Source organism: Molossus molossus, unplaced genomic scaffold, assembly GCF_014108415.1.
Source record: "Molossus molossus isolate mMolMol1 unplaced genomic scaffold, mMolMol1.p scaffold_m16_p_9, whole genome shotgun sequence".
Taxonomy (NCBI): Eukaryota; Metazoa; Chordata; class Mammalia; order Chiroptera; family Molossidae; genus Molossus; species Molossus molossus.
In genome coordinates this window covers 26,792,300-26,820,224 of record NW_023425403.1, presented here as the reverse complement: position 1 = coordinate 26,820,224, position 27,925 = coordinate 26,792,300, and the positions used below count along the sequence as shown (strand labels likewise).

The window sequence follows — 27,925 nt, the reverse complement described above, 5'->3', positions numbered from 1 at the left end:
TTTGCAAATGCTATAAATCAGGGCTCCCCACCAGAGTTGGTTATTAATCATTTACCAGAACACCACTAAACTCAGTTTCAGCATGGGGCTAGAATTAACAATCATGGAACCCAACAGCCAAGTGCTCTAAGTGATAAGAACAAAGGAACTACTTTGACTTCTCTGAGATACCATCATAAGAATGGGAAGAGAGGTGTATCGTGTGTCTTAGGTGCCTGTTTTTGAAGCAAAAAAAAAAAAAGGGTAAAGGCCAACTGGGGCCAAAAGTGACCAGGGGCCCCTCGACCTAACCATTCCCATCTGCTCAGATGGAAAGCCAGAAAGATTGTAGCTCAACAGTACATATGAATCATTCAGCTTGAACAGGCTTCAACAAGTAGCTAATCCCTTTCCCACAGTCAACACTTGAAATGCGAACTAATTAAAATAAACACCCATAATTTTAAAAGTGGGAAAATTTATTATGAATCACCTTGCTAAGCCAATGGTGAGATCCATGGAATGCTGCATAGCAGGGATTCATTATTCTCAAGGAACTGGAGTTCATTAGCAGGACATGGTGGGGCTTGTCCTCTGATGGAGGAGGTTTAGGAAGCTTATAAAAGCACATATCCTTCCTATGAAATGCTGATGACAGTCCTCATTTAGGTGATCCCAGACAAGGATATTTGCATTTTACTTGGTCTGACTGATTCCATTCCAACTGCTTTCAATTTCACAGCAAGTAAAGAAGTTTAGTTTTGTCACCCACAGGCCAAAATACCTTTTCCCTCCTAAGCACTCCCCATGGGAAAAAGGCTGTTGGTCAGCTGCATAGCAATCTATTACGTTGTTTTTTTCAGTATTGACAATACAGAAAACAAATGTCTGGATATAATATTTGTCACTGGGTAGCATAGGGATTATATCAGACTTTAACAACCCCTATGACTAACAAATTGCCTTGTTTGTGAAAGACAAACAGACCAGAAAAACACACACCCAGCACAAACAAATGGTTAAGTCTTAAACCCTTAATTATGTTTTCTAGCAAAATGGTGGCTAATGAAAGCCATATGTGCTAGAATCGTGGCAGCCTCCCAGATTCCTGCAGGCCCAGAGGGGAAGTCTCACAACAGCCAAGCAGCAGCCAAACCTTTCTGATTGCCAGTCTAACTCCCCATTTTATTCTCCGAGAAGTTTTTTTCTTTATATCCAGAAAGACCTTACTGGGGAGTATCCATTCTATCTCATAAAGTACCTTGTTTCCAGGGCTCTATTCCTACTGATGAATCACGCTGAAAAAGTTGGTCAGGTGCTCTTAACAATGGTTTTGGAGATTCCACATTCTTACTCAGGTTACCAAGCCATAGCAGGCAGAATTATCTAAGGGCTATAATGCAAAAAATTTCCTCCCTTAAAGGACATGGGTACAAATATGAAGCTGTTCAAAACAACATGGGGTGGAGGGGGTGGTGCTTTAGACCAAGTTTAGTGGGACGACATAATGTTACAGAGGAAATGGGCTTTGCAATTATATTTTTCTAAATGGTCTGAATTTGCTCTCTGCTGATATCATCTGGAATGTTTACAAGGCCTCTAAGGACTGCCCCTGATCCTCTACTCAAACTTGACACAGTCTTAGCTGGGAGATCCTTTATGAATGCCACTGCTGAGGGCAGGAAGCTGGAGAGAGTGAGCTTCATCCTCCAGTGGTCCTTATGCTCCTTTGGAACTAGCCTTGCTGTTTTGGGCCGTCTGTGATTTGGCCTGCAGCGTCTAGGTACAAAACACAAGGACGTTAGGCCATGGTCACAATTAGATGTGTAAGTTCTTCAGGCGTCCCTTTCTGATTTTCTTAATCAAAATAATGACACACCACAAAATCAAATCAGAGTTTATAGTTTACCTTGGAAATAAAAATAAAGACATGCACACCAGATCTCTGGTTGACCCCATCTACATGTTCTCTGGTACTCTGGTCCTCAGGAGCCAGTAGAACCACACTGCACAGTTCAGCTCTTCCATGACCCCTCTACTGTTTACTTGTGTTATGCTTTTTGCTCTTGCCCCAGATTCCTTTACCCAAATGGGGAAAATAGATAAGTAATTTCTCATTTACAAGCATTTCTCCTAAGATTTAAATTGCTTTCTTGCTAGTATTTCCTGACATGAATCCTGTGTGAAATACACAACATATGGGAACTATTTCCATCTGGCATAAAGGAAAATAAGAATCTGCCTATATTGTAATTAGCTTCTAGACTTAACATGTTTAGGTCTGATCCACGATTGCACTGGTTGATTTTTTTTTTTCTTTCGCTTTTGGATAACTGGGTTTAAAAATGTAGTGGTATAAGATGACTAAAATTCAGCCTACAACTTCCTGTTTGAATGACAGGAAGAACTGTGTAGTGTTTTACAATAGTTATGATTCTAGATTCTCACTGCCCTTAAAAAGAACTAGAGGGAAATAGAATTTCTTTTTTTAGATACTACTTACCGTTTCTTTAGCAGAAGTGGCAGATCCATTAGGTAAGGAAATAGGTGTCGATGGTGTTTTGGGTGATGATGTAACTGGTGGCAGTTGCATAAATTTTTCATCCTTAAACATCAGAACTGAGAGTTGGGTTACTGATTTTAAACAATGTGCTTGAGATCTACAGCCATGACTCTCAGGAACCTGTAACAACTACTTCACATTCTGGCACAGAACTCAAGAAGCAAAACCTGGAACCCAATTTATACAGCCAAATGTTGAATTTTCTTAGAAACAGAGCAAACAGTACAACAAATATTCCTTATTAAAGAATATCATTGAAGTTCAGTTTCATTAAGGGGGTTAAAAATAGAGAAACTAACTTATTTTCATTTTTTAACCTAATTAATCACATGAAAAGTAATGGTATAACCTTAGTTCCCTTCAGTTGAGGTGCTAAGTCCACCAAGTTCTTTAGATTTAGAAGTAGGTGATGTCACGGGAACATCAGTCTTTGGAGCCTAAGGAGAGATATTTATGTGAGCATGAACTTTCTGCTCTTCCTGAAACCCAGAAGCACTTCCACACTAAGTAGTCAGTGCTTTCCAGCACAATGTGCTTTCCACTAAATCCCTAACTTCCTCCAAGTGTATACCCTTTTTGAGTAACATATGAAGTATGTCCCTGAAATATCAACTTAGTATTATTTACCTTGCAGTTTTGAGCACACTATATGTGCAAGAGTTGCACCCTGATTAGATTCTAGTATTTAAAATCCTCAGTCATTAACAAGCTACTGGTTTGCCAATTCTGATAGTATTCTAGTCTCATAAAATAAGTTGCCATATCTCAATTACTCATCTATTTCTAATGACATTGATATAACTTAGTCAAAATTGACACCTTTATTATTGTTGGTTTCTAATAATAAATGATAAAAATTATTTAAACGGTAGGTGCAACTTAATAGAAGCTCCTGCAACACAAGGAAAATTGAGGGAAAAGGTGGCATTTTAGAATAGCTAGCTAACCTGTCTTTAAGAATTATATTAATTATGCCCTGGCTGGTTTGGCTCAGCGGTTAGAGCGGTTGCAGTTTGTCCCCGGCCCTGGTTGGTCGTGCGGGTGGCAGCCACTCGATGTGTCCCTTTCACGTCGATGTTTCTCTCTTTCTCTCTCTTCCTCTCTCCCTCCCACTCTACCTGAACAAAAAATGGAGAAAATGTCCTCGGGTGAGGATAAAAAAAAAAAAGAATTATATTAATTAGATTTGAAAAATAAATATATCACTGCTCTTTGGAAATAAGTAATTTATTTGTGTACTTTGGAGGGACGGGGCTACATACATCCAAAATTATAGAATATTCAACTTGATGTCTCTAAGTTTTTACAGAACCTAGCATGCTACATGTTCTCATTTTGTATATATAGAGAACAAAAGTTTCAAAATGTGGATTTAAAAAAAAAACAACCACCAATAAAATGCCTAGGAGCTTGTCATTTTGTCCTTAATTCCTAGGTCTTTCTGAACCATCCTAGAAAATAACATCTGGATAAAGAATTTCTGCCCATCTACAGTAATTCTAAGAACCTAAATTTAGCTCTGTGATAATGTGCTATTCCAAGATTTTCCTGCTCCTGAGTGCAGTATAAGAACAACAGATAACTCTGGTCTGTCTTGAAGACCAAAGATAGAGAACCCAATAGCCCACCTTTCAGAACATGGTCTGTGCTCAAAAATTGTTCCTACCTAGTCTCCCTAGAATCCTTCCTGGGCAAAGCCCAAATCCAGATTCATCTCGCAAAGGGAAAGCAAGATGGGGGTCTCCTGAAGTGCACTTTTCATGCTGGACTTCGTATAATTTTCCTTGACTTGTCCAAGGAGTCAACAGCATAACTAAGATTTAAAATGGTTGGTCCTCACTTGAGTATTTCGTCCAATCTGCTAAACCACCTGTGCAGCATATTCTATAGGTCTCTTCCTTTTCTCACCCATGCAGGTTCTGAGTTAGACAAGAAGCCACAAAGTACAAAGGCGAGAGTCCCTTTCTGATGGACCCAGAGCAAGATGCTCTAGTGTTTGGGCCAATCCTAGGTTCTTTAGTAAAATACCAGGAGAAAAAAAGCTGCTGAGTTAAAGGCAACAAAAAATGATTAATAAAATGAGTTGTAGAAAGAAGACAAAAAATTGCCCTGGCCGGTTTGGCTCAGCGGTTAGAGCGTTGGCCTGTGGTCCAGAGAGACCCGGGTTCGGTTCCCACTAAGGGCACGTACCTCGGTTGCAGTTTGTCCACGGCCCTGGTTGGGTTGTGCGGGTGGCAGCCACTCGATGTGTCCCTTTCACGTTGATGTTTCTCTCTCTCTCTCTCTCCCTCTCTTTCCTTCCCACTCTATCTGTACAAAAAATGGAAAATGTCCTCCGGTGAGGATAAAAAAAAAATAAAATAAATAAAAAATTAAAAAAAAAGAAAGAAGACAAAAAATTTACATTCTAGATTGGCCATTCACTGTTTGAAAATTAATAGGAATCTGGACAATGAAACAGACATAATAGAGCAGGAACCATTCGGACTCAAAGGAGAAAGTGGTGAAACCATCTGCAGACTAGATGGTTGATGAGAAAGAATAAACTGGGCTCCTACTAGTAACATTCCTAAATCAAGCTGGGGTTAGAGGTAGTTTCAGTAATTTTAATATTTCTTAGGAATTTTTAAAAGATTTTAAAGCCAGTTGGGCCAAATTCCAGAAGATATACCAAAAGAAGTGCGTACTCTGACTGCAATAGAAAGACATTTGAGAGACTCACCTCTCCACTTAGTGGGATCTCAATTGGCTTTGGCTTCACATCTATCAGGTAAAAGGTTCGTGACAGGAGCAAAAGTGAAGGGGGGACATTCTCCTTCAGGTGGAGGTCCTGCCACTGCAGAATGGGAGGGAAATAAAACATAATAGAATCACAGAATGTTAGAACTGGATGTGACCCACAATCGTCTACTGCTTCCCTTGTTTTACAGCTTCCCCAGGTACATGCCAAGAACTCACAGCAGAAGAGAATAAGAACGTTCTTCCCCTGGCTTCTGCACCAGGAGTTGTACAGCACACACCCCTCACTCCAGTGGGCTCTCAGAGTCAGAGAAAGAACGTTCAATTAAATTCTCAAACAAACTGTCAATCAATGAAGCTAAATATCTTCTCTTAGACACAAAGTAGATGTTAAAGAATAAATCAGCCTTGTTCCTAACCAAAGAAATAAATGAGATGTAAGTTTTCAACTACCTAATTTTCTGATTTCAAGTACATATATATTTGTTTTAAATATGTTTTTATTGCTTTTTGAGAGAGAGAGGAAGGGAGAAAGAGATAGAAACATCGATGTGAGCCTGGCTGGTGTGGCTCAGTGGTTGAGCATCAACCCATGCACCAAGAGGTTGCCAGTTCGATTGCTGGTCAGGGCACATGCCCAGGTTGTGGGCCCAATCCCCAGTGAGGGGGGCATGCAGGAGGTGGCCAATCGATGTTCTCTCTTATCGATGTTTCTCTCTCTCTAAAAAAATTTAATTAAAAAAAAAGAAGAAGAAACATCGATGTGAGAGAGAAACATCAATCGGCTGCCTCCTGCATGTCCCCTACTGGGGATCGAGCCTGCAGCCTGGGCATGTGCCCTGACCAAGAATTGAACCAGGACCTTCTCAGTCCATGGGAAGGTGCTCAATCCACTGAGCCACACCAGCTGGGCTAAAATACATATATATTTTTTAGAGCAATAATATATGTGTGAGACAAAATTCAAAAAAAATAAAATGAAATCAATAAAAATAAGCCTGCCTTCTACCCCTCTTCTCTTGATACCATTTCCTTCCCTAGAAGCAACCATTGGTACCAATTCCTTATATAACCTTCCAGAGGTATCCTATGCATATACAAATATTTATGTCTTTTTTTGTCTATATTTATTTTTTTCTCTTTATTGATTTTTAGAGAGAGGAAGGAAGAGGGAGAGAAAGAGAGCGAGACATCGATGATTATTGATTGACCACCTCCAGCATGTCCCCCAGTGGGGATTTGGCCCACAATCTGGGCATGTGCCCTGACCAGGAATCAAACTGGTGACCTCTTGGTGAATGAGTCGACGCTCAACCACTGAGCCACACCAGCCAGGCTCTTTTTTTAAATTTTTACACTTGCTTTTTTTCACTAAAATATTTCATCCAGATTGATTCATATCGGTAGATATAGAGCTGCCTCCTTTTTTATTCATTCATTCATTCATTCATTCATTCATTCATTCATTCATTCATTTATTATTTTTTATCTTCACCAGAGGACATTTTTGCATTTATCTTCAGATAGAGTGGGAGGGAAAGAAGGAATAAGAGAGAAAGAGAGAAACATCGACGTGAGAGAGACACATCGTGTGATTGCCACCCACATGACCCCAACCAGGGCCTGGGACAAACTGCAACTGAGGTACATGCCCTTAGTGGGAACCGACCCCAGACTTTCTGGTCCGCAGGCCAACACTCTAACTGCTGAGCCAAACTGGCCAGGGCAAGTTGCCTCCTTTTATTTATTTATTTATTTATTTTTAATCCTCACCCGAGGACATTTTTCCATTTTTTGTTCAGGTAGAGTGGGAGGGAGAGAGAGGAAGAAAGAGAGAGAGAGAAACATCGACGTGAAAGGAACACATCAAGTGGCTGCCACCCGCACGACTGACCAGAGCCGGGGACAAACTGACAAACTGCAACCGAGGCACGCGCCCTTAGCGGGAACCGAATCCGGTTCTCTCAGGACCGCAGGTCGATGCTTTAACCGCTGAGCCAAACCCGGCCAGGGCAAGTTGCCTCCTTTTAAACATCTGTAAAGGATTCTACTGTATGGAACTGCCATGATTTATTTGATTACACACCTATTAATGAATGTTGGGTAGTTTCTAATATTTTGCTATTACAAACAGTGCTGCAATGGATCTTTTGATATGTCATTTGCACATGTGCAGGAACATAGGATAAATTCCTAGATGTGAAATTGCTAGGTTAAAGTAAATACATTTTAATATTTTTAAAAATATTGCCAAACCTCCATGGAAATTTTTAAAAATATTTTTATTGATTTTCATTTTATTTTTTAAAATGTTTTTATTGATTTCAGAGACAGGAAGGGAGAGGGAGAGATAGAAACATCAATAAAAGAGAAACATCGATGGTCTTCCTCCTGCACGCCCACTACTGGGGATCGAGCGCACAACCTAGGCATGTGCTCTGACCTGGAATTGAACTGGGACCTCTCAGTCCATGGCCTGATGCTCAATCCACTAAGCCACACCGGCCAGGCTTTTTATTAATTTTTAAAGAGGGAGGAAGGGGAAGGGATAGAGAGAAACATTGATGTGAGAAAGACACATGGATTGGTTGCCTCCCAAACAACCCTGTCGGGGGCTGGGGATCAAACCTGCAACACAGCTACAAGCTCTTGACTGGGAATTGAACTGGTGATCCTTCAGTCCGCCAGCCAAACCAGCCAGGGCTCCATGGAAATTTTTACTAGCAATGCATGAGTGCCCCTTTCCCCACACCCTCACCAACAAGGAATGTTTTCAAACTCTAATCTTTGCCAACATACTAGGTGAATGTGGTATCTCATAGTTTTATCTTATTATGAAATTAAGATGTTTCCTATTTACTATTTTTATTTTTATTGAAATGTCTGCCCATATCCTAACCAGAGTTTTTGAATGATAATACATAGTGCTGCATGTCACATGGTTGAATTAGTATCTTCACTCCCTTGTAGTGGGATTGTAAAATGATATACCCTTTCAAGAAAGTAACTTGACAGTTGAATCCACTTAATGCTCTCTGTTCAAGAAATAAATTATTTTAGTACCTCTCTACGATATGTCCATCTGCCAACCAGAGCAGATCCAACATGTAAGAGGAAAAGCTACCAAACATGGTTTCAAAGTCACAAAAATGGCCCCTGTCCAAAAATCACTTGTGTATACTTTACAGCACGTTTTACAGTTATAGGAATGAGAATTTTAATAGGAGTTACTCCTTTCTTTTAGAGCATTAAATGTAAGCATGCTCTCCCTCTCGGGAGCACGCCAGCACCTTTCCTTTCTCCTCTTCCGCCCTAGGCCTGTTACCTTTGCCTTTCTCCCTCCTAAGCTCCAAGGGCCCTTCTTCTGCCCCTGTAACTTGTTTCCTGAGCCTACACAGCCCAGCTGGCTCACTTCCACTACCTCTGTAACTTTCTAAAAACACTTTCTCTTATAATTTGGAAAAAAAAAAAACATTAAATTTACTCAAAATTTATGTCTGAGGGAAAATATTAAACACCTGATACCAAAGCTAGCACTTTACATTGGTTTGGGGCACTAATTGGGAAAGCAGTCCAGGAGAGCCGCAGGCAAGGCTACACCTCCAGATGGAGTCACACACATGACAAGCCCTGTAGTAGAGTGTTTGTTCAGGCCCTTACAATACCTGACATAGGCCCTGATGCACCCACACCTCCCAGTTATTCAATTAAACACTAACCAACCTGGCCAGTGTGGCTCAGTTGGTTGGGCATTGTCCCATACACCAAAAGGTGGCAGGTTTGATTCCCGGTCAGGGCACATGCCTGGGTTGTGGGCTTGATCCTCAGTGGGAGTGTGCAGGAGGCAGACAATCAGTGTTTCTCTCTCACATCGATGTTCCTATTTCTTCTTTCCTCTCTCTAAATAATCAATAAAAACATATTTTTAAAAAAATCCTGGCCAGTGTGACTCAATGATTACGCTCAGTGGTTAGACCATCAGCCTGTACACCAAAGGGTCTTTGGCTCTATTCCTGTCAAAGGTACATATCTGGGTTGCAGGTTTGATCCCCGGCCCTGGTTGAGGTGCCTCTGGGAGGAAGGCAATCAATTGAAGTCTCTCTCTATATATCCTCCCTCCCTCCCTTCCACTCTCTCTAAAAATCAAAGGAAAAAATATCCTTGGGTGAGCATTAACAATAAATAAAAATAAATTTTAAAAATCTTAAAAAGAAACACTAATCTAGGTGCTGCTATGAACGGATTTTGCAGGTATAATTAAGGTCCCAAATCATGATCTTAAGATGGGAAGATTATGCGGGTGGGTCTCACCTAATCACATGAGACCTTTAAATCTGAAACTACAAATCAAAAACAAGGGAAGTCTGAGATTTAAAGCATGTGGGAGGTTGGCATGTGAAAAATTCTTTGCAGCCCTGGCCAGTTTGGCTCAGCGGTTAGAGCGTCGGCCTGCGGTCTGGAGAAACCCGGGTTCGGTTCCCGCTAAGGGCACGTACTTCGGTTGCAGTTTGTCCCCGGCCCTGGTTGGTTGTGCGGGTGGCAGCCACTCGATGTGTCCCTTCACATCGATGTTTCTCTCTCTCTCTCCTTCCTCTCTCTCCCTCTCACTCTATCTGTACAAAAAATGGAAAAATATCCTCGGATGAGGATTAAAAAAAAAAAAAAAAAATTCTTTGCAGATAGAGGCGACCTGGAGGTTAAGGAATGCTGACGGCCTCCAGGACTGAGTAGCCCAGGGCTGAAAGCCAGTAAGGGAACAAGGATCACAGTCCTGCAGCTGTAAGGAATTAAATTCAGCCAACAAACAGCGTGGAAGTGGAGTCTCTCGCACAGCCTCCAGAAAGGAACACGGCCTGCACCTCTGACCTATAGGACTATCAGCTAATAAATGGGCATTGTTTTAAGCTATTACATTTGTGATCATTGTTATGAGAGCGATAGAAAACTAATTCAGTACCTTGTCTCAGTCAAAAAAAATCTAGCGACTTCTGGTCAAGATGGCAGCGTAGGTAAATGTGGCATTGCGTCCTCCCACAACCACATCAAAGTTACAACTAAACTACAGAAAAACCATCATTCAAAACCGCCTGAAATCAGCTGAATGGAAGTCCTACAACGATGGAATTAAAGAAAAAGCCGCATGGAGACTGGTAGGAGGGGCGGAGGCGGAAGGGCTGGTCCGACACCCACGTGTGGTGGAAAAAATCAGAAGGATTCCTCAGCTGGGAAGATTCTCCTTGAGGACTGAGGGGTCCCCGTCCCACACCAGGTGCCCCGCTCAGGGTTCCAGTGCCAGGAAGAGAATCCCCATCACTTCTGGCTGGAAACACCAGCAGGAACTGAGGCTCAGGGAGGCTGAGGCTGCTAGAGCCCCCAGCAGCTCCTCTTAAAGGGCCCGCGCACAGACTCACTCCCTCTAAGCTTGGAGGGGAGGCAGTTTGAGGGGTGCCAGAGACATACAAGGAAGAACTGAGCTGTTTGGCATTGGAACAAGGGCTGGAGAGGGGTCTTTCTCTGGGACAAACGTGCTGTCAGAGGCCTTTGTTCCTTTGGTGAGCCCTTCCCTGGGGCGGCAGACAGTCACCATATCTGGGAATCCAGCAACCTGGCTCACACTGGTAGCCCTGCCCTGGTGATTCCCTGAGACCCCACCCCACCCAACTTTCAGGCCCGCCCAAGCTGTTGCCAGTTGGTTAACTATAGGATTGGCCTGTCTCAGATCCTGCTTCAGGTTTTTCTAAATTCTTTCAAATGAGCAGCATCTGGTCTCAGCTAGCCCCATACCTCTCGTTACAACAAACACAGGGAGGCAGCCAAAATGAGGAGACAAAGAAACATGTCCCAAATGAAGAAACAGAACAAAACCCCATGAAAAGAACTAAGCGAAATGGAGATATGCAACCTAACAGATGCTGAGTTCAAAATACTGCTTATAAATATGCTCAATGGACTTAGTGGGAACCTCAGCAAACTTAGTAAGGGCCTCAAGAGCATAAAAATGGACCAGTGAGAAATGAAGGAGGCACTAACTGAAATAAAGCATAATTTACACAAATTCAATAGTAGAGTAGGTAAAGCCACGAAGCAAACCATCGATTTGGAATATAAGGAAGCAAAAAACACCCAATCAGAACAACAAAAAGAAAAATAAACCCCAAAAGATAAGGATAGTGCAAGGAGCCTCTGGGACAACTTCAAGCGTGCCAACATTCGCATCTTGGGGGTGCCAGAAGGAGAAGAGAGAGAACAAGAAATGCAAAACCTGCTTGAAACAATAGTAGCAGAAAACTTCCCTAACTTGGTGAAGGAAACAGACATACATGCCCAGGAAGCACAGAGAGTCCCAAATAAGATGAACTCCAAGAGGCCCACACCAAGACACATCATCATCAAAATGCAAAAGGTTCAAGACAAAGAGAGAATCGTAAAAGCAGCAAGAGAAAAGCAGTTAGTTACCTACATGGGAGTTCCCATAAGACTGTCAGCTGATTTCTCAAAAGAAACTTTGCAGGCCAGAAGGGAGTGGCAAGAAATATTCAGAGTGATGAAATGCAAGAACCTACAACCAAGATTACTCTGTCCTGCAAAGCTGTCATTTAGAATCAATGGCCATATAAAGAGTTTCCCAGACAAGGAAAAGCTAAAGGAGTTCATCACCACCAAATCATTATTATATGAAATGTTGAAGGGTCTTGAAGAAAAAGGCAAAAAATATGAACAAACAAAATGGCAATGAATATATATCTATCAACAATTGAATCTACAAACAAAATGAACAGGCAGAACAGAAACATTCTCATAGATACAGAAAACATTTTGTTGGTTGCCAGATGGGAGGGGGTTTGAGGGAATGGGTGAAAAAGGTAAAGGGATTAAGAAGTACAAATTGGTTGCTAGACTGACAAACCTCAAAGAGAAGGGGGGTTGGGGGTGGGAAGAAATAAAACAAAGAACTTATATGCATATATGCATAACCAATGGACACAGACAACAGTGTGGGGAAAGGCAGGAGGTGGACGGGAGTGGGGAGGAGAGGGTCAATGGGGGAAAAATGAGGAACATCTGTAATACATTCAATAATAAAGATTAAAAAAAAAACAAACTAGCTGCTTTGGCATCCCACTGCTCAGTTAAATAAAGCAAATTAGGTAAGATGATTCATTTGCAAAGTAGAAGTCACAAAATGAGGTCTGCAAATTGTAGGGAAAAGAGCTAGTGAAAAGGACCCAGGAAAGCTGTTACTTGCCTCCATGAGCTGTTGTCTCAGTTGTTCTTCAGTAAGACCCAGTGATCTCATCCCTCGAGCCCTACAGGCAGCTTGTAGTTCTGACACACTCAAAGCACTCACCCCTTCTTTGGCAATTATCTGAAAGAAATGTAAGGAATGGTTTTCCATTTTTTGGTTCCAATTTTACCTAATTCCTAAATTCCAACTAATCAGTGGAAACACAGGATCTGATATTTTCAGATCCTGTGCTTTGTCCCTAGCACTGACTGCTGCAAAGGCCAGATGCCTATATAAACAAGGTGACTTAGAAAGGTATAGCAGTTGAGATGAAGGGACTCCTGCCAAGAGGTATTAGTAATATTGGAGATATTTATATAACTTCTCCTCAACACAGTCACCAAAGTAATTATTTTCCCTCTTGATTTGCATTTGCCTGCCTGTGATGTCTCTACTCTTCCCTTTCGTGGGGCTTTCAGATTCATTTAAAAAATATTTGACTTGAAAAGCTTTCTATGCCATCTGTTGCATGTCCCAGTGGTGTTCTTTCCCCACTATCCCCTACCAATACCCCAGGAATAGCCCTAACTCTCTGGTCCACAAAACTCCCTCAATAAATAACACAGTTTCTGCTAGGTGTGACCCAAAACTATGATACTTCTGGGACCAGTACTGCTCATTCTAAGGTTCTGAAAACACAACTGAAATCTAAATGGGGCCAATGGGATCATGTGTCTCAGTTCTGAGAATCCTGCTCCTTCAGGCAGAATGCTTTAAAGTTTAAAGCAACTGATTCAGATTCAAGAAAGATTCTTTCCATTTTTTTAAAAATTTTTTTATTGATTTTTAGAGAGAGAGGAATGACGAAGGAGAGACAGAAACATCAATGAGAGAGAATATTGATTGGCCACCCCCTACACGCCCCCGACTGGGTATTTGGCCCACAACCTGGGCATGCGCCCTGACCGGGAATTGAACCAGCAACCTCCTGGTACATTGGTCGATGCTTAACCAGTGAGCCACACTGGGTGGGCAATTCTTCCATTTTTTAAAGGAGTCTAATTCATAGTTATAGTCCAAACGGTGCCTTTCTTCCACAAATGTCTAGGCACTGCTCTCCCTCCCTGCATTACATTTTGCCACCCCTTCTTACCAGGCAAGCTCACCCAGCAGAATATTTACTTTAGCACCAGCTCTGCAGGAAGGGAGCAGAGGTGTGAGGGTGGAACCCTGTCCTTGGCAGAAGAAGACTCAGAAATCTACTGAACTGCTGTTCCTTCCCAGTGGGTCCTAACTGCTTTAGCTTAGTTTCAGCAAAGACATCCAAATTACTAACCACTTATGAAGGCCTTCTCAAGAAAATGGGTCAGAGTACAATAACTACTAAAATGAGTAATCTAGGTTCAGGCTGTCATGGTAATGGTTGTTCAAACTACTCATTTTCCTAGAGCCAGTACATGAGCAGACCTAACAGAAGACACTGCACTTTATCACAAAGCCACCCTAAGATAGCTCACAGTGCCTTGCTAATTCTCTACAGATATAATTAAGTTCTTACTTCATCATCTGCTTTTATAGACCTCAGTTTCATCAGGAGCTGAAAGCGGAGCAAATTGTTGGTACCAAAAGACTGTAGTTCTAGCAGTTTGCAAAGGGCAACCAGCTGAGGTCGATCTAGGTGCTCCAGGTTTAGCTGATCCTCAAATAGTTTGGAAAAACGAACTATCTCCTTTGTGCTGGGCTTGTGGCCTGTCTGCACCTAGGCAGTGGGACAATTAAATAATTAAAATGTGTTTTCTACTTAATTTAACCTTCCCAGTAGGCTATGTGAAAGACACATCTAAACATTTATGGATTCTATCTTAAGTATAGAAACAGGCCCTGTGGTACAAAGAGAAGTAAAGAAATCTGAAGTTGGCATACATCAACTGGAAAATGAGGAGTAGTTCAAACGTTTGACTAATTCTTTCCAAGAAGTTATCAATGTCCTCAGCACATTGGCTGCTTTAAGATAGATATTTCTGCAAACAACCATAAACATTGGTAATATCATATCTATATAACTTAAGATTTGAAAATTCAGAGATCGTAAACAATTTGGAAAATCCATGTGACGCATTTTTTTCATGTAACTCCCAGCCCAGAAGTTGTTTGGTATTATATCAAAGACCGACACCTGTTTGACATAGGATGAGAACTGTGTAGAGGCCTCTCCTAGTTTTGCCCTGTTCCTCTTTGCCATTTCTGTAATTGTTTCTCGAAGAAATTTTGCTAGTTCCAATTTTGCAGCCATTCTCTTTTTCTGTTTTTCTTCCTTAATAATAAAAGAGAAAAGTTAATCAATTCTTCATGATTACAACTTGGTAGATAAAGATGCAAGAAAAATAACTGTTACCTTGTTTTTGTTCATCCCTATTTCATGTATTAATATTATTTTCAGACCTAATTGAGTGGGTCTGAAAGAACCAGAGCAAATAAAAAGTAACCTCTATTTTCAAATTATCTCCTTAATCTTTTCTTTATCACTAATACAATGATCATAAATATTTGATAGATACAAACTATTCCTTCAGTGATAGGCTTTGTCATTATTTAAAATGAGATATTATTTCCTTTTTTAAATATTATTTTTCTTCTTTTTTTTTTAAATCCTCACCCAAGGATATTTTTCCATTGAATTTATTTATTTATTTATTTATTTATTTACTTATTTATTTTTAGATAGAGTGGTAGGGAGAAAGGCAGAAAAAGAGAAAATCAATGATCAGAGAGACACATCGATTGGTTACCTCCCACATGACCCTGACCAGACGTGGGGATGGAACCCACAACTGAAGTATGTGCCCTTGACCAGGAATCAAACCCGCAATTCTTTTGTCCACAGACGCTCTAACTGCTGAGCCAAACCAGCTAGGGCTTAATTTTATTTTTCAATTACAATTTATATTAAAAATATTTCTTTATTTCTTTATTTTAAATCCTCACCTGAGGATACTTTTTTCCATTTTTATCTTCAGATAGAGTGGGAGGGAGGGAGGAGAGAGAGAGAGAAACATCGATGTGAGAGAGACACATCTACTGGTTGCCTCCCACACGATCCCAACCAGGGCTGGGGACTGAACCACAACTGAGGTACGTGCCTTTGACCAGAATCAAACCCGCGACTCTTTGGTCCGTGGGCTAACACTACCGCTGAGCCAAACCAACTAGGGCTCAACATTATTTTTTATAGTTTCAGGTGTACAGCATAGTGGTTAGACAATCATATACTTTACACAGTCTTTTAAGTATCAATATTTTAAGTATCAACCTGGCACCATACATAGTTATTACAATATTATTGACTATATTTCCTATACTGTACTTTAAAACATCCCCATGACTATTTTGTATAGTACTCCTTAGTCTCTTCACCTTTTTCACCCAACCCCCAACCCTTCTCCCCTCTGGCAACTAGCAGTCTGTTCTCTGTATCTATGAGTCTGTTTCTGTTCTGTTTTATCATTCGTTTTGTTCTTTAGATTTCGCATGTAAGTGAAATTATATGGTATTTGTCTTTCTCTGACTGACTTATTTCACTTAGCATAATACACTCTAGGTCCATCCATGCTGTCACAAACGGTAAGATTGCATTCTTTTTATGGCCAAGTAATATTCCATTGTGTATATATATGTACCACAGCTTTTTTTTTTTTAATATATATGTACCCACATGTCTACTGATGAGCATTTGGGTTGTCTGAGTTATTTATAAATGAGATACTATTTTCAACCTGATGCAAACCATCTAAGATTGCAAGTTGAGCAAACCCTTGGTCTGAGTGGCCCTGGATCTTGCTTGGGCCATGAGCAAAATAAAACTAAGAAATTAACTTTATGCTACAGTAGCTTATAGTTTAAGTAATGTAAAAGAGACACAATTTATTATACTACATTGAGTTAACTGCTATAACACATATGAACAAAGCACTACACAGAAGAGAATTAGGTGTACACTCTTAAGACACTATGTTGACCATTATTTCTAAATCCTTGTTCATCATAAAAAATGCAGTGTGATGGTATTTTCAAAATAACCATGGTTAGGGCTCAGTGGGGTAGAGAAACACAGGAATATATGTGTTATATATAACATTATTTTTTGTCACCCAAAAGATTCTGATGATCACCCAATCATAGCATTTGCTCATTTTTTCTCCAGCACCTAGCACATGGTAGGTGCTCCATAAGTGGATGGATGGGTGGATGGATGTGGATATTGATTTAGATGAATGAAATGGATGACTAAAAATGGGGATTTAAAGTACAGTATAGGAAATATAGTCATTAATATTGTAATAACTATGTATGGTGCCAGGTTGATACTTAAAATATTGGAGAGACTGTGTAATTGGTTTTTAGAAAGATCTTAAAAGACTCAGCCAAAAATCTCACACAGTGGCAATACTATGATTAATCATTACCATTAATCAATACCATTTTTAGTCATCCATTTCATTCATCTATATCAATATCTACATCCATCCACCCACCCATCCACTTATGGAGCACCTACCATGTGCTAGGTGCTAGAGAAAAAATGAGCAAAAACAGATATGAATTCCTACCCTCATGGAATTTCTAGTCTAATGGGAGAGACAAACATTAGTGACTAAAGATAACACAGTAATTCCACAAATGGATGTGAAAGTATAACTGAGAAGTACTATGAAAGAGAAATGCATGGTACTGTGATCTGATGTAAACAGAAAGCTAGCATTCTTGTTAATTTACTGTCTCTCTTTTCATGGAACAAAGTAAACAAGAAAGTATTTTCTAGGACTGTGCCCATGATGTATGTTCAGGGATGAATAGTGCTGAGGAAAGAGGAATATTCAGATAAATCACCTCCTCTATCCCCCCTATCCCCATCTTCCTACATTCATTAACACTTTTCTTAAAATCCCTTGGTATTAATTCTAGATCCAGATTACTTTTTTTTTTACAAATATGTTTACTTTTTTTCTTTATTGATTTTTAGAGAGAAAGGAAGGGAGGGAGGGAGAGAGAGAGAGAGACAGAAACATCAGTGAGAGAGAACAATGAATGGCCGCCTCCTGCATGACCCCAGTGGGGATTGGGCCCACAACCTGGGCATGTGCCCTAACCAGAAATCAAACTGGTAACCTCTGGGTGCATGGGTCGACACTTAGCCACTGAGCCACATCGACCTGGCATAGATCCCAATTAGTTTTAATGTAAGTATTAAATCACTGCCAGGCAGTTATATATTGCAACTTGATTCTATCCTTTAAATGCATTATCAAATCTGTCTTTAAGATTTTATTCTATGCAATGTTCAGAATTTAGGCTTGGTCCTCTCTCTTACTATTAAAATAGCATTCCAGTTGACTTCCTTCCCTTGATTCTGCTCTCTTCACTCTTTCCTGCCAGCAAAATTATTTTTCTAAGACACAGACCTAATCCTGTTACCTGTCCCCCTGCCAAAATTTACCTTCCATCATTTACCACTGTCTAAGGTAAAGTCTGAATTTTGTAGGGTGGTAGATGCTTTTCAACCTGACCCAACATCCCACTTTTGTCTCATCTTCTACCATTGATCCCCTTGTATTCCAACCATAAAGATCCAATTAGTGGTTTCTGGTTATGTCACACTCTTTTACACCATTAAGCCATTTTGAGTACTATTCTTTCTATCCAGAATGTCATTCAAACATGGAGGTAAAATTCTACCACTCTTTAAATCTGGGTTCCACAGTTATCTCTTCTGTGAAACATTTCTCAATCTGATTTAAAAGTTGCCCTCTTTGTCTCTTCATAATACTGTGTTCATATCTTCAGATCACTGTCTAGTAGAGTGGCACAGAATAAAGATGATGAAGCTGCCTCAGTTTTCTAGCTTATCACCTTCACAGTGACCATCAAACGAGGACACCCTCTTTTCAGAGAAAACTCATAAGCAGCAAAGTGTCTGTTCCACTGAATGGATCATGCCTGATGTTCAAGCAGTCACTGTAGTAACAATTGATTTATGTTTGCTTTACTTTTCAACAGTTAAAAACAAGTTAAAGTTCAATGGAGTGGGGTAGTTTTTTTCAACAAATGGTGCTGGTAAAACTGGATATCCACGTGTAAAAAGTGATTCTTTTTTTTTTTTTAATCTTCACCTGAGGACATTTTTCCACTTTTTTGTTCAGATAGAGTGGTAGAGTAAGAGGGAGGGAGAGGAAGGGGGGGGGGGCATAGACGTGAAAGGGACACATGGACTGATTGCCTCCCGCAGGACCCCAACCAGGGCCAAGGACTAAATGCAACCAAGGCATGTGCAGTAGGCCAAAATCCAACTGGAACTCTTCGGTCCTCAGGCCGACACTCTAACCGATGAGCCAAACTGTCCAGGGTTAAAAAGTGACTCTTGACATTGATGTTACACCTTTCTTAAAAATTAACTTGCTCTTTCTGTCTCTGGCCAAGGGAAGCTGTGGCCATGTCTGCCCACCTGCAATGGACAGTGTAGGAAACTACTCCTGCTTCCTGATCTAGAGGAACAAGCAGACTTACAGCAGCGAACCTAGTACTGTAATGTGAAGACCCGCAATTCCTTTGACTACAACGAAAAAACAAGCCGATTCACCAAAAGACCATGGGTGTGAAACCAGCGGGCCAATGGCAAAGGTGTGGTGGTCGTCCTGAAGCAGAGATTCAGACAGTGAAAACTGGCCACTTAGTGCAGACCACCATCAACAAAAATGCCTGGCCACCCTGAACGGCATCCAGCTCATAGCCGCAAGAACAAGTACTGCCCGATCTGCACAGGGTCGCCATCCACAGGGCCAGTGCCATCCTGTGCAGCCAGAAGCCAGTGACGGCAAAGAGGAGGTAGCCTGCCCCACCCCAAAGCAATAAAAGTGTTATATGACTTTCCTCAAAAATAAAATAAAATAACTCAAAATGGATCATAGACTCAAATGTAAAACTCAAAACTACAAAACACCTAGGAGAACATCTTAGGTGACCTTGGATTTGGCAAGAGTTTTTAGATACAACACCAAAAGCATAATCCAAGCAAGAAAAAAAAAAATAAAGTTGTGCTACAGTAAAATTTAAAATATTTGGCCCTGGCTGGTATGGCTTAGCAGTTAGAGCGTCAGCCTGCGGTCCAGAGAGACCCGGGTTCGGTTTCTGCTAAGGACACAAACCTTGGTTGCAGTTTGTCCCCGGCCCGGTTGGGGTCGTGCGGGAGGCAGCCACTAGATGTGTCCCTTTCACGTCAATGTTTCTCTCTCTCTTCCTCCCACTCTATCTGAACAAAAAATGAAAAAATGTCCTCGGGTGAGGATAAAAAAATTTTTTTAAATATTTGTCCTGCAAAAGACAGTTATAAGAATGAAAAGATAAGCCACCATCTGGGAGAAAATATTTGCAAAACACATGTCTGATAAAGAACTTGCATCCAAAAATATACAAAGAACTCTTAAATCCCGACAATAAGAAAATTAAGAACCCCGTTAATAAGTGGGCAAAAGGTTTGAATAGACACCTCCCCAAAGAAGACGTTTAGATGGCAAATAAGCATATAAAAATATGCACAACATCAAATGTCATTAAAGAGTTACAAATTAAAATAGCAATGAGATATCACTGCACACCTATTAGAGGGCTAATACTTAAAGCCCTACAACACCAAATGCTTATGAAGATATATAGCAACAGAAACTGTCATTCATTGCTGGTGGGAATACAAATGGTACAGATATTTTGGAAGACAATTTATCAATTTCTTACAAAACTAAGCATAGTCTTACTATATAATCCAGCAATTGCTCTCCTAGGAATTTACACAAACGAGCTGAAAGCTTATGTCCAAACAAAAACCTGCACATGGATATTTTCAGCAGCTTTATTCATAATTGCCAACAATTGGAAGCTACCAAGATGTCCTTCAATAGGTGAATGAATAAATTGTGGGACATCCACACAATGAAATATCATGCAGTGATTAGAAAAAACAAGGCATGAAAAGAGATGGAGGAAACACATTGTGTAGGGAAAGGAGCCAGTCTGAAAAAGCCACACACTCTGTGATTCCAACTATATGACATTTTAGAAAAGGCAAGACTATAGAGATAGTAAAAAGATCAGTAGTTGCCACGGGTTGAAGAACAGAGGGAAGAGGGACAAACACTTGAACCACAGGGGATTTTAAAGCAGCAGACTTCCGGTCAAGATGGCAGCGTAGGTAAATGCGGTATCGCATCCTTCCACAACTACATCAAAGATACAACTAAACTACAGAATAACCATCTTTCAAAACTGCCTGAAATCGAGCTGAATGGAAGTCCTACAACTACGGAATTAAAGAAGCAGCCACATAGAGACTGGTAGGAGAGGCAGAGGCGGAAGGGCTGGTCGCACACCCATGTGTGGCAGATAAAAATCAGGAGGACGCCTCGGCTGGGAACATCCTCCCTGAGGACTGAGGGGTCCCCGTCCCACACCAGGTGCCCCGCTCAGGGTTCCAGTGCCAGGAAGAGAATCCCCATCACTTCTGGCTGGAAACACCAGCAGGAACTGAGGCTCAGGGAGGCTGAGGCAGCTGGAACCCCAGGCAGCTCCTCTTAAAGGGCCCGCGCACAGACTTATCGGACTCTCTCCCTCTAAGCTTGGAAGGGAGGCAGCTTGAGGGGCACCAGATACATACAGGGAAGAACTGAGCTGTTCAGCATTGGAGTGAGGGCTGGAGAGGGGGCTTTCTCAGGGACAAACGTGCTGTCAGAGGCCTTTGTTCCTTTGGTGAGCCCTTCCCTGGGGCGGCAGATAGCCGCCATATCTGGGACTCCAGCAACCTGGCTCACACTGGTAGCCCTGCCCTGGTGATTCCCTGAGACCCCGCCCCACACAACTTTCAGGCCCGCCCAAGCTGTTGCCAGTTGGTTAACTATAGGATTGGCCTGTCTCAGATCCTGCTTCAGGTTTTCCTAAATTCTTTCAAATGAGCAGCATCTGGTCTCAGCTAGCCCCATACCTCTCGTTACAACAAACACAGGGAGGCAGCCAAAATGAGGAGACAAAGAAACATGTCCCAAATGAAGAAACAGAACAAAACCCCATGAAAAGAACTAAGCGAAATGGAGATAAGCAACCTAACAGATGCTGAGTTCAAAATACTGCTTATAAATATGCTCAATGGACTTAGTGGGAACCTCAGCAAACTTAGTAAGGGCCTCAAGAGCATAAAAATGGACCAGTGAGAAATGAAGGAGGCACTAACTGAAATAAAGCATAATTTACACAAATTCAATAGTAGAGTAGGTAAAGCCACGAAGCAAACCGTCGATTTGGAATATAAGGAAGCAAAAAACACCCAATCAGAACAACAAAAAGAAAAATAAACCCCAAAAGATAAGGATAGTGTAAGGAGCCTCTGGGACAACTTCAAGCGTGCCAACATTCGCACCTTGGGTGTACCAGAAGGAGAAGAGAGAGAACAAGAAATCAAAAATCTATTTGAAACAATAATGGCAGAAAACTTCCCTAACTTGGTGAAGGAAATAGACATACATGCCCAGGAAGCACAGAGAGTCCCAAATAAGATGAACTCCAAGAGGCCCACACCAAGACACATCATCATCAAAATGCAAAAGGTTCAAGACAAAGAGAGAATCGTAAAAGCAGCAAGAGAAAAGCAGTTAGTTACCTACATGGGAGTTCCCATAAGACTGTCAGCTGATTTCTCAAAAGAAACTTTGCAGGCCAGAAGGGAGTGGCAAGAAATATTCAGAGTGATGAAATACAAGAACCTACAACAAGATTACTCTATCCTGCAAAGCTGTCATTTAGAATCAATGGCCATATAAAGAGTTTCCCAGACAAGAAAAAGTTAAAGGAGTTTGTCGCCACCAAACCATTGTTATATGAAATGTTGAAGGGTCTTTTTGAAGAAAAAGATAAAATATGTGAACAAACAAAATGGCAATGAATACATATCCACCGACAATGGAATCTACAAACAAAATGAACAGGCAGAACAGAAATATTCTCATAGATACAGAGAACATTTTGTTGGTTGCCAGATGGAAGGGGGGTTGGAGGAATGGGTGAAAAAGGTGAAGGGATTAAGAAGTACAAATTGGTTGCTAGACTGACAAACCTCAAAGGGAAGGGGGGTTGGGGGGTGGGAAGAAATAAACCAAAGAACTTATATGTATATATGCATAACCAATGGACACAGACAACAGTGTGGAAAAGGGCAGGAGTGGGGAGGGAGTGAGATAGAGGGGGTCAATGGGGGAAAAATGAGGAACATCTGTAATACATTCAACAATAAAGATAAAAAAAAAAAAAAGCAGTAGGACACTGTGATGGTGGATACATGACATTATGCATTTGTCAAAACCAATAAAACTATGCCAACACAAAGAATGAACCCTAGAGTATGAGCTTTAATTAATAATAATGTATGGATATTGGTTATTCAATTATAACAAATGTACCACACTAATGTAAGATGTTAATAATAGCAGAAGGGGAGGGGGGTACCTGGGGATTCTCTGTACTTTCTGTACAATGTTTCTGTAAACCTAAAAACTTCTCTAAAAACTGAAGACTATTAATTTGTTAAAAGTTAAAAATGCCTACATACCTTTTTGGATTCACTTTCAAAAGTTGATGGCAACATCTCTGGGAAGAATTTCAGAAACACTGGTAATAAGAATTCCATGAAGGGTACAATTATGAACATCATAAATGGAACCAAGCGGAAGAAATCAACACAAGTCCTCAATAGCTAAAGAATTAAATGCATATGCAGTATTCATTATTTTAGGATGTGCAAAAAAACCCACAAAAACCAGAAAACAAAAACCACTAAACGTAAAAAGCCTGCTTTGGCTCTTAAAGTGTTAAAAACACAAGATATTTTCTGCAGTAGTTTGTAAAATGGAAAGGTGGGATTTTCCTCTTCATAGCTCTGAAGTAATATTTATGGGATAGCCTCAAGGAAATCTATGACAATCAAAACATATTATTGGTATTTCTTAGTTTTCATCTAACTTAGGGGTCTGGACTTTAATAACATAGTATATGTTAAAATTGTTTTCTTAAATGCATATATTAACAACAGTTTGTACTTCAGATTCACAAATCAAACCTGCAGCCTCTCAAATGCTTGGAGAGATTAGAGAACACAATTATAACCATTCTATAGGCAAATATAAACAAATTTAAAGAATTTTGCCTGAAGTTATACAGCAAGCCATTTGCAGACAAATAAGAAACTCAGTGAGAAATTCTTGTTCTCACCATCAGTTACTATTCCTACTTTGGGATTTTTAAAAACAAATTTTAAGTTGAATTTAAAATTTTGTTCCTAAATAGTTCATTTTAACTTTACATTTTCTTTTTTAAATATGATTCTTGCCTACCCTTCGTCTCTCTCGTCTGGTCAGCACCTGTCCATGCAACAGCCTCCAAATCATTCTGGCAGCAACTTTGGTGTCAATCCAAAGCAAATAGAATCCATTGTAATAATATTTAAGTTCATCCATAATTCTTTGTCTGTAAGATCGCTTTTCTTCCTTAGTCTTCATACCAGGTTTTTTTGTGGGCTGAGGGCTTGTCACTTGTGGCTTTTTGTGGGTTTGCTCCAGCTGAGGTTTGCCAGGGACCTCTTGTAGCCAGCAAGTTGATGTGTGTAATTTTTGTATTATTCTAGTTCGTAAATGAAGTACTACATTATTGCCTGACTGACTAGGATAGGAGTGTTTCTTGCTTCCATAGTTCTTCATATATGTTTTATTTAAATGGGAATCTGGCAAGTGAAGAAATGTAAGTGATGGGAAATAAGAGCAGGTAGAATGAACAAACTGGCTGGGGAATCTGGAATAAAGAGCAACATCCTCTGAGTTGAGCATAAATTATTACAAACTTAAAAGAAATACATACTGTATCTGGTTAAAATGAAACAATAGTTTTAAAGCCTGTATTTTTTTTTTTCTGTTCAAACTAATTTCCTTTTATTTAGGGTCAAGTTACTATTACATAGTTGGTACTCAATTAAAGCAGATGATGTTCATTAGTGAATGAAATATAACTTTTAATCCCAGTTGAAGAACAGTAAGCTTTATGGTTGAATAATATATTCTATGAGAAATATTAGTAAGTTAGTTTCTAAGAATAATTGCTATATTAGAAGTTAGAAATTCTGCAACTATTCATTTAAAAATCTAATAGCAAATATTTTTCTTTCAGGGGTGTTTGAAAGTTCTGTAACTATCTACTACCAGAAAACTAGTGGAAGACTTGTGTCTTCACCTAATCTACTGACAATAGGAATGTTATTTGAACGAAGCACTTCAAGGTCCCTTTGGGGGTTAACCAATCACATAGGATTGCTTTGTCTATGTAGCGCCCATGGATCCCCTCAAGTAAGAGGCACTTATAGCTGAAATGCCCTTAACCCAAGACTCCTAAAGAATCTTAGAAATAAGAACTAGAATTGGGCACCCCAGCTAGGGATCTCTACATTCTACTTTTGCAACAGCTCACAATCTTCAGTTATACTAGCACATCAGATTGTTTGAAAATAAAAATAAAATCATCTAGGCAAAGAAAGTTCCTGACAAAAAGACTTTTGGCAAAGAGATGGCTTTTTCCATTCTTTGCTTTTGAAGCATGCCAAGATAAAATAGTTTTTGAATGTCTAAAAGGGAAGATGTACAATTTATCCAGCACATTTTCTTTGCAATAAATAAGTGATAGACCTTGCTGGGGCAGGTATTGGCCTTAGGATTGGCTTGTTTGCAAACCACTTTACTCCTTTTTACATGTAAGGGCCTTGTATAACATTCAGCAATCACATTCCAAAACCATTACATCTTCTATCTTACCTGTATTACACACCTACAAAATTACTCAGTCTGAGTTCTAAAGCATATAGAAAATTTGGGATAAGTTCAAATACATTAAAATGTCAGCTTCCTAAAAACCAACATAGCTAAAACCAACAAAGCTTTAATTGTGTAGTAAACCTGTCTTTTTACATATATCTTTTCCATCTAGAAGAATAGAGTTCACATAAATATTGGGGGCCAGAGAGAAATTCCAAATCTTACCTTGTTCGGGCAATAGCTAAGACTGTATAATAACAGTAGAAGGCCATATTTATATTTGTCTCAACCAGTCAACATAGGGACCTAGGCAGAAGGAGTAGGTAAACAATTCAGTACTTGAAAAACACATCAATTATAAAGGTATCAGGATTTAAGTGTTTTTAATTATTGCAAGGGTAAAATATTTGCATATTCTATTCAAGGTGTAAAAACATCTTTCAAGTTCACATCCAACAATCATGAATAATGTTTTATTAGCCCTGGATTTGAGAACAGTACTTTGAGATCCCAACAAATGACCTTTAATATGATGATGCTCAAGATAGTGATACCCGGTCTTCAAAAACATTTTGATTTCTGGTCAGTAGTACCTAGTAATCTATTTAAATGGTTGCCAAGTATTCAAGCTGAGCAAGGTAACTTATTGGTAGCCTAAAAATACAGGTTGAAAATAAATATCCTGGGTTTGTTCTCAATTAGCTTTTTTCTATACTTGGCCAAGCTGCCCCAAACTTTAAAAGATTGAAAGCACTGCCCTGGTGTGTGTGGCTCAGCTGGCTGAGCTTCCTTCTGAGCAGGGAAAGGTTACCGGTTCCATTCTGGGTCAGGGCACCTGCCCAGGTTGCAGGTTCCTGGTCAGGGTGTGGTAGGAATGCCTACAAGAAGCAACCTGAACTACAACCAAGATTACTCTATCCTGCAAAGCTATCATTTAGAATCGATGAACACATAAAGAATTTCCCAGATAAGAAAAAGCTAAAGGAGTTCATCACCACCAAACCGATATTATATGTAATGTTGAAAGGTCTTCTTGAAGGAGAAGAACAAAAATATGAATAATAAAATGGCAATAAATACATCTCTATAACAACTGAATCTACAAACACAATGAGCAAGCAGAACAGAAACAGACTCATACAGAGAACTTTTTGTTGCTTGCCAAATGGGAGGGGACTGGGGAACGAAGATGAATTAAGATGTACAAATTGGTTGTTAGACTGATGAACCTCAAAGGGAAGGGGGGAGGGAGGGCGGGAAGAGAGAAACCAAATAACTTCTATGCACATGTGCATAACCAATGGACACAAACAATAGTGTGGGGAAGGCAGGAGGGAGGCGGAATTGGGGAGGAGGGGGTCAATGGGGAAAAAGCGGGGGGGGGGGATCTGTAATACATTCAACAATAAAGATAAGTTAAAAAATGATAAAGAATAAAAAAACACACACAAAAAGAAGCAACCTCATCGATGTTTCTCTCTCAAATCAATAAAAACATTTCTTTAAAAAATTATTAGACGAATCATTTCTTAAAAAGATTGAAAGTCCTCATTTAAGTAGCAGCGAAGATATACATGGTACCTAATAGTTCAAGCGGAGGCGAACCGGTTTCCTGTGCTAGTGATTCTCCACAGCGCTTTATACCTTTAAATACGCGTTACAGAAACAGGCGTCTCGTACAGCAGGAAGACCAGACCCCGTCCGGCGGCCTAGCCTCTGTCGGCCCGGGGCACTCCCGCTCTGGGCTGCGGGAAACCACCCCCCAGGCGGGCGGGGCCGGGCGGGGCCGGGCGGGGGCCGGGCGGGCCCAGCGGCGAGCCCCGCCTGCGCCTACGCGCGGCCCACGCCCCTCGCCGCCGGACACCTTTGCTTCCGGCTCTTGCTGACCCCGGACAAAACGCGCCCTCGCCTTCCTCAGCCGTGGCTTTTGTGCGTGCGGTGTGGATGGACTGGGTTTACTGTGGTGGGTGTGGGGTGATTCTTGGTGTTTGGTGTGGGAGTGGTGCAGGCAAGGAGACGACGGACCTTGTCGGCTGCCCGGGTTTATGGAGGGTAGACGAGAAGCAGGTGCGGGGCACGGGAGAGAAATGAGGAAGCGAAGCACGAAAGAGGGGTGGTGGAGGCCGAGCTCCAAAGCTGTTGGGCGGGCAGCGGGACGAGGTCAAGGGCCGAAGAGAGCGCGCTGGGCAACTGGAAGCTGTCGGGAACTCTGAATGCTGATGGCAAGAACAGGGTGCGAGGGAGCGGGCTCCGCAGGAAGGCAGGCGCGGTCCACCGATCACTGCCTGAGGACCTGGGCCACCCTACCTCCTCTGGCGGGCTCCCGGGAACGGCTGCCTCGGTCCTCCAGTCCCTTCCCGAGGCCCCCTTCCACAACTCCCCAAGCTAGAAGGGCCCGAGGCCGTCTCTATGGCTCCGCCTCTTTCCTCGCGGGTGACGCCATCTGAGTGACGACATCACCCACCAATGGGCTGGGTTCTCAGGTTCTGGGGCGTGAAGGCGTCCTTGGCGGTAGCATCCCTAGAGGCAGCG

The 27,925-nt window shown here is 41.0% G+C and overlaps 1 protein-coding gene and 1 pseudogene across 1 annotated transcript; one reads left to right on the top strand and one right to left on the bottom strand.

The window, feature by feature from the left end:
* Window positions 1-459: 459 nt before the first annotated feature.
* LETM2 (leucine zipper and EF-hand containing transmembrane protein 2) lies at window positions 460-27,925 on the bottom strand. The gene is made up of 10 exons (XM_036250448.1): window positions 27,701-27,925; window positions 25,619-25,699; window positions 23,930-24,383; window positions 23,149-23,292; window positions 14,683-14,820; window positions 14,065-14,265; window positions 12,528-12,647; window positions 5,265-5,378; window positions 2,483-2,584; window positions 460-1,758 (listed from the first exon to the last, which is right to left on the bottom strand). Exons 2-10 carry the CDS (start codon window positions 25,663-25,665, stop codon window positions 1,699-1,701), a joined length of 1,380 nt encoding a protein of 459 aa, XP_036106341.1. The 5' UTR covers window positions 25,666-25,699; window positions 27,701-27,925; the 3' UTR covers window positions 460-1,698.
* On the top strand, window positions 18,994-19,389 carry LOC118622901 (annotated as a pseudogene).